Raw genomic sequence first — 10,504 nt, forward strand, 5'->3', positions numbered from 1 at the left:
TGGGGGAGTAGTACTTTGTATATGTTCCCAGCACCGAGCAGCGAGGGGGGAGGTAGATGGCACTCCTCTCCCTCCCTGCTCGGTGCCCTGCAAATCTATTCATGAATACATTTATGGGATACTTTGGGGAGCAAGGACACTTGCTCCCCCAAGTATTCTATAAATGTATTCATGAAGTCCCCAAAAGTACAGTGCATAACATTACATTACATACACTGTAATTCCTATGGAGTGTCCAGCAGGGGCGCACTATATATAGAAGTCAATGGTACTCATTGACTTCTATATAAAGAGCGCCCCCTGCTGGACACTCCATAGGAATTACACCTTTCGTCGTGACGTCACTGGAGAGAATTCTAAGACTTCCTGATACACTAAATTAAGGGAAACAGCAGTATATGAGCATTTCCCATAATTAATGTACATTAGAAAATTGTATAACTTTTCATAAGTAATAACATATAAAAAAATAATTTTGGCCGGACTTCTCCTTTAAAAGGCCCCGTAATTTGAATGAATACACTTTTAAGCTATGTTCACACTACGTAAAACTACGGCTGTAGTTCTCGCCGCATAACTACGGCAGTAGTTTTGCGGTGTGGACAATGCCTTGTGTGCACATCGTATATGCTCCGGCCGGGATCTATGTGGCGCCGGAAAAAACTGACAGGACAGTTTTCTGTGGCCGGAATTCAGTGAATTCTGGCCGCAGAAAGACCTGTCAGTTCACACAGTGAAGCGAGCGGCTCCGGCCACTCGCTTCACTGTGGGCTACGGGAAGCTCTGATGCGGGCGCGCACAGATGCAAAGATCATCTAATATGCAGCCTGCAATACCACAGCTAAGCAGTGACTGCAATGCTGTCTATGGACAGGAAAATGCTTGTTGCAAAAATGCTAGTCTAACCTTGCTAAACACCCCACTAATCTCACTGTCTATCTCAGATATCTCACTAATCTCACTATTTGTCTGTCTAATTGAAAGCAGCATGCATAAAAAACAATGAGACACTGAGAGAACACTCTGTCTATTACAGTGAGTGAGCTGAAAATGGCATCCAGAATGCATCAAAGTGAGTTTTTTATGAGATGGTCATGTGATTTTAGCAGCCAATGAGACCCCTACTCCTCAGCAATGACATTTCTGACAGTTCTATGTGCTCTGAACTGATTGGCTGGCAGAACGGCACTCGAACGATAACAGTAAAATGTTTGGTTTGGTTCAATTTGCAAAAATCGAGATGTTCGACTCAAACCTAACTTTTCTCGAACAGTTTGATTAACATTATTTCTGTTCTGCAGTCAAGTACTACTAATACTGAATTAATTCTGATCATTTCGATGGATTCTCATACATTCCTGGTAATGAGGAATAAAATGCTGTATGGGAAGTACAAAAGGCAGGAATACGTATTTCACAATATTTTTATTCCACTAACATAAGGCAACATAAAAGTGTATTCACAGTAATAATACAAGAAATATGTTAAGGAGCCAAAGATGAGCAATCTCACCCTCTCTGACTCTTCAGTATATAAGATTTTGTATTCATCTCAGGTCTGCAGAGAAGGATATAACATTTGGGGAAGAATATACAGCCCAACAGTCCAGCGTTAGAGGCCAGGATGGCAAATATCTCCACGGCCACCATGTATTTGCCTTTGGTGCTGAGATAAGCCGGGATCATGGCTATCCAGACACTGCAGAACACCAGCATGCTGAAGGTGATGTACTTGGCCTCATTGAAACTGTCCGGTAATGTCCTGGCTAAGAAAGCTGTAATAAAACTAACAGCGGCCAGAATCCCCATATAACCCAGGACAGAGTAGAACCAAAGATCTGACCCTTCATTACACTGAACTACCATCTTCTCCTTATAAGAGTGTGTGTCCAGCTCCTGGAAGGGGGGAGAGAGGGTCACCCAACTCATACAGATGACCCCCTGGACAGAGGAGCAGATCAGGAGCACACAGTTAGGGAGCGTTACTCCACTCCATCTGCTCCACACACTTCCAGGCTTGGTGGCTCTGAATGCCATGTAAACCATGATGGTCTTGGCCAACAATGAAGAGATGGATATTGAGAGTAGTATTCCAGTAGAGATCTGACGTAACCTGCAGGTTGTATCCACAGGACGACCGAGGAACAAGAAGACAGAGAGGAAGCTCAGCATGATGGAGACCAGGAGGACAAAGCTCAGGTTCTTGTTATTCGCTCTCACAATTGGGGTGTCCTCATATCTGATGAAAATCCCCAATATTACAGCCGTCAGTGTAAGAAGTAACATGACTACTGATAGAACAATTATTGATATCCCATCATCACAGAAAGAAAGAAATTCTATCACTTTCAAGACACATTGAGTTCTGTTCTTATTGGGCATCTCATTGGCGGCACATCTCTCGCAGTTGTCACTGTCTGGGGAAATTAAAAATGTTTAAAATAAAATAAACTCTTTGCATAAATCAACAATACAAGTAAATATGAGAAGCCACATTTTTAATCTGATCAGGAAAATGCCTCATTCTTCTTCCCTCCACACACACACAAAAAATAAAAATAAACTGAATGTGCAATTATGCTTTAATCTCTTCCTGATATATGACATTCTGCAACCAAAACTTGACTTCAGTAAACAGTACAACAGTATACTGCGATATAGGACGTGTCATCTCATGATTCTGAAGTTAGTTACACCCACGGCATCAAGTGTTTGATCTGGTAATGTCTCCACTTGGCACCTAACAAGATGATCATTACTATTGCCTTAGTAACACCAGGGCCACTGGAAAGAGCCGGGTAGTGTCATGTTTAGAGTTGGCTCTGGACTAGTGATATTATTAGGCTGGAATGGGTTAACTTTAGAGATGAGCGAGTCAGTACTAAAAAAAAAGCCATAAAGGAGAGAAAAACGCCATTTAAAAAAAAAAAAAAGCTAAGTAAGTCCAAATGCCAGATACAATAATTAAATATGTGTGGCTGCCTCACGCTCTTCCATATGTCTACGAGGCCATCATACGATCATGTTTTCCCCAGATCCAGTAATGTGTGCCTAGTAGAAAATTGCAGATTCCCTTTTAAGATAGAGAAGACCATTGGGAAATCCTACCCGATACATTTGATACTTCTCCTTCGGAACATGGAAGGCAATTGTAACAACAAAAAAAAGCAAATGTTGAATTGGCAGAAACTTTTTTCCATCCTGGCTGACAACTTTCTGTGCATCGAGACTTTGGAATCTGAAAGTAAGAAATTTAGGAAGAAAAATTATACAATTTCACAAGAAGCACTAGCCTTATAGAGCTGATCCCCAACGATTCCCCTCTTCTCTATCCAGTCCCATCACATTTTCTATTAACAATGTAACCCTCTATATAACATGGTGATATTGGCCGCCATGTTTCATGGTTACCCTAAACTTCCCAAAAATATCAATTCCCAAGATCAGTGGTCACCAATCCGTGGCTCTTCAGCTGTTGCCAAATTAGGACCCTCAACATTTATTGGAAGTCTTGGAAATTTGCCAATAGATAGAGATTCACAATCTGTCAGCTCCCAGGCCCTACCTGAGGTGCTGACAGTGTGCTATAGCTGGCAGTACCCTAGTGAGCATTGTGACTTTTGGTTATTCTCTGTGCAGTGGATTATGCACAATCTCACATCTCCTACTGTACTGAAGAGGCAAAGAGGAATTGTTCGTGCAACACCTCTCCACTCCTTCCTCTTCTTCATGAATAATCAATGCTGCCCTGCCTCCTGCTTGCTCAGCTGTCAGCCAGTGTCTCTGATTGCAGATCAGTCCTCTGTAGGCATGTTATGAAAGAAAGAAACTGTGTAGGGGCTGTGATCAAGGGGTAACTCACTTGTCTAGGGACCTGCCAGCAGTTTGGTTCTCTGTCATTATTTTGCAACCATAACCAGTAGTGAATTTAAATCACAGTGAGGCTATGTTCACATGCTGTTGAAGTTGAGTAAATGCTGCCATTTACTCAACTTCAACAGCATGTGAACATAGCCTCACTGTCAAATAATTACTGTTATTTTACAACAGACAATATTTTCCATTAAATGACGGCCATCTACTCAATTTCAACAGTGTTTATATAGCCTTTCTATGTTTTCAATCCACACCTGGTTTTGGTTGCAAAATACTGACCAAAAAACTCAACAAAACTACTGTGTGTAAACATCGCCTTAACAATGATAGAATACTTAGAAAAAAATATATATATAAAACCTCTTTCATTTCCATCAGGGGATTTGAACCAGAGAATAAACTGCTGGAAGGTCTCTAGACAGGTGAGTTAACCCTAGACCACAGCTACAACACATTTGGGCTGAGAGATTCAACTATATCTGAATGTTTCTTTCAGACATAACCTGCCTACAGAGGACTGTTCTGCAATCAGAGACACAGGCTGACAGCTGAGCGAGTAGGAGGCCGGGCAGCATTGATTATTCATGAAGGAGAGAGATAAGGAATGAGTGAAGAGGTGTGCCAGGGTGTGGCATGAACAGCTCCTTTGCCTCTTCAGTACAGTAGGAGACATGAGATTGTACATAATCCACTGCACGGAAAATTACCAAAAGACACCATGCTCACTAGGGGACTGCCAGCTACAGCACACCGCCAGCACCTCAGGTAGGACCCGGGAGCTGACAGATTCCCTTCAACTTGGAGCCCAATGGGTAAAGACTCCTCACCTTATTGTTGGGCGTTTTCCAGTTGATTAAACTTTCATTGATCAGAAGCCGATATTTTTCAGACGTGTAAGGCAGGAAGGTGCCGACCTTGATTTTTTTCATTGTTCCGTTGACTATTATATTGTTATGGATCACATAGTTGGTTGTCGGCTCTCCGTACTCATGTCCCTGGAATTTCAGAAGCTTCAAATTGCGGATTAACTGGGAATAAAGATTTCATTATTCAGTACAGTTATTATATTTTAATAATATATATTGCCCCTACATTATCTTCATAGTGCACAGTACAGATTTATGTGTCACATCATATAAAGGAACCAGATAACAGATATACCAAACCAGCTGAACAATGGTAAATACCAGCACATTGACAACCATGATCAGGATGGGAGCATGGAAGCAGATGGCCTTCAATCATTTATACCTGATGATACGAATGTGGTGATCATTGACTCCTCAAGACCAAGAGCATCAGCAAATGCAGGCGGCAATACAACGCCAATAGTTTTTACAATCTGCTACTGATTGCAGAATGGAAAGGAAAGCTAAGTGAATAAGATATACCGCTTTTGGCAACAAAAATACAGTAATGATTTACCCTCCATCTGGGATGCCATATATGACAATTAAAAATAGATAAAAGATAAAAAAAACCTTTTGTTCTAATACCCCAACAGATCCGTCAATGTCCTTATCATTCTGCACTTTTTGCAAAAAAGCAGAAAAGCTTCAAACTACTCTGAAAATTGTCAAACACAAAAACTTCCCGTGGGTATGACATTACATATCCCCCTATTGACTCTCAACTAACGTCTGGCCGCAGAGTTTTTTTTTAGCCAAAACACAGTATGGGGGACGTTTATCAAATATGGTGTAAAGTAGAACTGCCCCAGTTGCCCCTAGCAACCAATCAGATTCCACCTTTCATACCTCACAGACTCTTTGAAAAATGAAAGGTGGAAGCTGATTAGTTGCTAGGGGCAACTGGGCCAGTTTCACTTTGCACCCCCCCCCCCCCCCCCCCCCCACACACACACACACACACACACCAAAGAAACATCTGGCGCGATTCCACCCTCAACTGATCTTTGGGGGTCCAGATTTGATCTTGAGAATTAAGAGAGCAAAGGGTGGCTAATGTCATCATTTTATAAGATGGGGAACCTCTTTGGGTTAGCAGAGGTTCTTGGTGTATTTTCATTTTAAACTCAGTTTATTGAAGTGTATACACCAAGGAATACAAATTTTTAACACAATTGTACAAATAATATTAAGAAAGAGGTGTCATACACCATACAAGGAATCATACACAGTCTGCTGGAAAACATACAATAGTCAAAGATCAAGCATGTCACGGGCATGCCTCGTTCTGTTCAGAATAATAGTAACAGCACGTAAGACGGTACCTATTAATAATAATCGTAGGAAAATGAAGACATATCGTCACTGATACATTATCTCTAGCTCTCATGTATTGGTTCAGAGAGTAGTTAGTAGAGGGAGAGTCACACCATTGCCCCCACACCTGAATTTGGCAGAACACCCCCTATTTTTGTAAGTTACATACATATATGGGAGCATGGAGTTAACTAATGATTTCCATTGCTGGACTGTGGGAGGTCTATTGTCCATCCAACGCAACGCAATTGTTTTACACGCCATAAATAAAACCTCTTTTAAAAATATTCTGTAGTGGTGAGACCATTTTTCTTCATCTAGAAGGCCAAATAAACATATCTTGGTGTCATACGGCACTGCAATCGCCAGAACCCTCTCCACAACCTTCAATACCTCTTTCCAGAAGTCACATATCCAGTTACACCCCCATATCATATGCCAAAAGTCAGAAACATCCGCCCTACAACGGTGACATTCCGTGCTCGGGCATCGACCCATTTTATACAACCTGACCGGAGTCAGATACAGTAACTCTGATGTGTGATATAAAGCTGCGTTAGCTTATTGGTAGCAGCCAGGAACACCGACTTATGGGATGCCAACATGTTTAACCATTCATTGTCAGACACTCCATTCATATTGGCTGACCATTTTGCACGAGCTGGTAGAGTTTCCTGTTCCAATTTAGATCTGAGTAGGAAGGAATATATGGCTGATATAAGGCCTCTAGGTCCATGGGATTAAATGATATCTATGAGTGGGAATTTAGAAAACAGAAGACCCATCTATGGGAATAGGGTCTGGAAGGCATGGCGGATTCCACCATATTATCAGAGAGGCATTTCCACCATATTATCAGACTGGAGTTTTTTAGTTTCTACCCATACCTGTCTCCCAAGTTTGTGCCATGAGGCATGCCTCCCTCCAGAATAGTCCCAAAACATGCGCCAGGTGATGTTCCCTGTTAGGTAGCGTTCCTGCTTCCACCCATTTGGCTTAGTACTGTAGTTGACCTGCCAGGTAGTAGATAAGCATCCCACCCAAATCTTTAGGGCACTGGAGAGTAGTCTGCTACTATCAGAACCCTAAATAAAGAAATGAAATAAGGAGCGCAATTTCTTAAAGAAGTATAGAGGGCTCTAACAAGTATAAGCATTTGGGCATAACTATTATCTTTATTAAATTTATACGTCCAGTAACTGCCAAAGACAGGGTAGCCCAACTCTGGAGTTTACCCCTAACATACGCCAGAAGAGGAAGCACATTAGCTTGCAAATCCTCAGATCGTTAGCTTGCAAATCCTCAGATGTAATTATCATTTTAAATGAGCTCCTTTAAGAAATCCAGCTCCACTGAAGGAGTTTACAGGAGTTTATTGGACGTAAGGTATTTAACTTAGATATTGTGCGACCCCTTGGTATTCTTACACACCTTTTTAGGTCATAGAACAACTGATCCTTGACTTGAACTTCCAGGTCTGGATCTCCAAGGGTATAGTCTCGTTACAAAATGTTTATGATGATGGTCATTTGCTACAGTTTTCTGACTTGGTCAGATCTTATGGACTATTCAATAAGGGCTTCTACAAGTACCTACAAATGAGACATTGTCACAAGTGGAACCGACTTTGGATGCTACATGGACACAATTTGAGCAGCTCCTTCTTGATGAAAAGAAGGCATCTAAAGGTCTCTCTTTAGCACACAGACTTATATCTTCACAGCTGTTTATCCCCCCCCCCCCGCCCCCTCATTTTTGTGCAAGTGGGAATTGGACTTGCAAAGGACATTCTCACAGAAACAATGGGACACTGTATACGAACTTCCCTCGAAAATCTAACACTGTATTTGCCACTTAGAGTCCTCGTGTAGGCTGTTGTACGGCTGGTACATGATGGTTTATTGCTTGGCTAAAATATTTCCACCTTTGTCACCACAGTTTTGAAGGTGCAACAGTAGGGTGGGAACTCTCCTTCATGTGTGGTGGGACTGCCGCTGATAATTCCATTCTGGTGTGAGATCGGAAAGTTTATAGAACAGGTGCTTATGTACCCAGTGGCATGGGGCCCAAGCTTAACCCTTATAAATAGGAATACAGACTATATCCCCGTTCAGGATATAACAGTTTTGATCCACATATTGATGGCTATGAGGAATTGTATTGCCAAGCTATGGAAATTGGCAGTCACTCCTACACTCAAATTCAAACACGTGTCCAATTTAACTACAGAATGGAGACGGCTATTCCCACTAGGAACAATAATCTTCCATAACTGGAGAACAAATGGTGTAAGTGGAGTACATTTAATCTGTCTGTTTAAGTGCTCAAGTCAGAGCATTGTTCAATAGGATTTGTTTGCTAAGGTTCCCTCACAGTTACTTTTTGTTAGGGCTGCAGCGGCATCCCGCGCTCCGAGCCACCGCCGCACTCACTTGTCTCCCCATCGTTTTGCTGTAGACGCCGGACCCCAGTGCTGAAGCAGTTTTGGCCCATAGGGGCTCATTACCGCTCCACAGTCCTGCTCCTCGCTGTCCCAGCACGCAAATCCCCGCCTCTTAGGGCACGCACATGCTGGCTGTCGCAGATTTAGGCTGCGTTCACACTACGTATATTTCAGTCAGTATATTTCAGTCAGTATTGCAACCAAAACCAGGAGTGGATTAAAAACACAGAAAGGATCTGTTCACACAATGTTGAAATTGAGTGGATGGCCGCCATATAACTGTAAATAACGGCCATTATTTCAATACAACAGCTGTTGATCTAAAATAACAGCAAATATTTGCCATTAAATGGCAGCCATCCACTCAATTTCAACATTGTGTGAACAGATCCTTTCTATGTTTTTAATCCACTCCTGGTTTTGGTTGCAATACTGACTGAAATATACATATACTGACTGAAATATACGTAGTGTGAACGCAGCCTTAAAGGGACAGTACATCCCTAATTGGTTAAATGCACCAATCATCTGCCCTATAAACAAAGACCCTGTCCTAACATTCCTTGTTGGTGCCTCTGCATGCTTTCCCAGTTCTCTGTGTTCTGCCTGTTGTTCCCGCCCGTGGTTCCTGCCCGTTGTTCCCATCAGTGGTTCATGCCCATTGTTCCCCTCCATGGTTCCTGCCCATTGTTCCCATATGTGGTTCCTGCTGCCTGCCTAAGGATCTCCAGTTGCACCCCACCTGCCGCTGTTAGCAAGCCTAGCCAGGGGTAGTGACCTGGGGGTAGCCTGCCGCAGCAAGTCCATCCAGCCTTGCGGTGGGCTCTGTTGTAAGCAAGCCGCCCCTTAGACTCCGCTCCCTGTTGCAGCTTACGCCATCGCTATCAGTGGTACAGTGGATCCTAGACTCCAGTCGTTACAGTAGGCACCAGTGCTGGCGCAGTGCATGACATCCGTGAGATCGCTAGAGTGGTTGCACAGCAGTCTCAATGGATCCAGCAGAAGTCTCAGCACATCCAGCAGTAGTCTGCTGCTGTGCATGTGCATGTGCACAGCAGGCTCCTCCAGCAACACCATCATCTTCGACTCCAGTGATGTTTCCACTTGGTCCGAATCTGTGCCTCGTGCTCCCTTCCAAGTATGGTGGAGATCCAAAGTTGTTCAGAGGTTTTGTTACCCAGTGCGTTATGCACATTGAGCTCTTGGCTAATGAGTTTACCACTGAAGCTCCAAGGTGGCATTTGTCATCAGCTTCCTCGAAGGGAATGCTGTGGCCTGGGCAACTCCGTTGTGGAGCCGTGATGACCACATTGCTGCTAACCTCCAAGCCTTCCTGTTGGAGTTCTGGTGCGTGTTTGAGGAGCAAGCCCGAGCATGCTCTGCAGAGACCGCACTCCTTAACCTGCGACAAGGGAAGTCTTCTCTGGGCGAGTATGCCTTCCAGTTTTGCATGCTGGCAGCCGAACTAGATTGGAATGAAGCTGCCCTGGTTGCCACCTACATAAGGGTCTTTCTATTCGTGTGAAGGATGTATTGTCCAGCCGAGACCTCCCGACCTCCTTGAATGCCCTTATTTCCCTGGCCACTTAGATCCATGTCCGGTTGTCTGAGAGAGAGGAGGAGGTCCATCAAGAGTGTGAGCTGCAACGTCCTCGCTGCACGTTCCAGTTGGTGCCGGCATTCCAGAAGCTGCCTACTTTTTCACCTCCGCCAGCACCAGAAGAGCCCATGAAGGTAGAGAGAGCGTGCTTGACTTCCAAAAAGAGATCGCAAAGTTGGGAGCAAAATCTCTGTCTCTACTGTGCCAGTCCTGACCACTTTTGCATGAATTGTCCTTAGCGTCCGTGAAACTTCCACACCTAGGTCCATTAGCAGAGGCCTTCCTAGGTATGTCTGCTTCCTTTCCACGATTGTCCTTTCCGGTTTCCACTCCATCTGGCTGGCATTTCCTGTCCACCAC

At 43.6% G+C, this 10,504-nt stretch overlaps 1 protein-coding gene across 1 annotated transcript; it reads right to left on the bottom strand.

The window, feature by feature from the left end:
- Positions 1–1,509: 1,509 nt before the first annotated feature.
- On the bottom strand, positions 1,510–9,624 carry LOC138789181 (vomeronasal type-2 receptor 26-like). Its single transcript, XM_069967786.1, has 5 exons — positions 9,439–9,624; positions 8,026–8,109; positions 4,704–4,904; positions 3,109–3,238; positions 1,510–2,417 (listed from the first exon to the last, which is right to left on the bottom strand). The coding sequence occupies exons 1-5, from the start codon at positions 9,622–9,624 to the stop codon at positions 1,510–1,512; spliced, it is 1,509 nt and encodes a 502-aa protein (XP_069823887.1).
- Positions 9,625–10,504: the final 880 nt, after the last annotated feature.

Source organism: Dendropsophus ebraccatus, chromosome 4, assembly GCF_027789765.1.
Source record: "Dendropsophus ebraccatus isolate aDenEbr1 chromosome 4, aDenEbr1.pat, whole genome shotgun sequence".
NCBI classification, from domain to species: domain Eukaryota; kingdom Metazoa; phylum Chordata; class Amphibia; order Anura; family Hylidae; genus Dendropsophus; species Dendropsophus ebraccatus.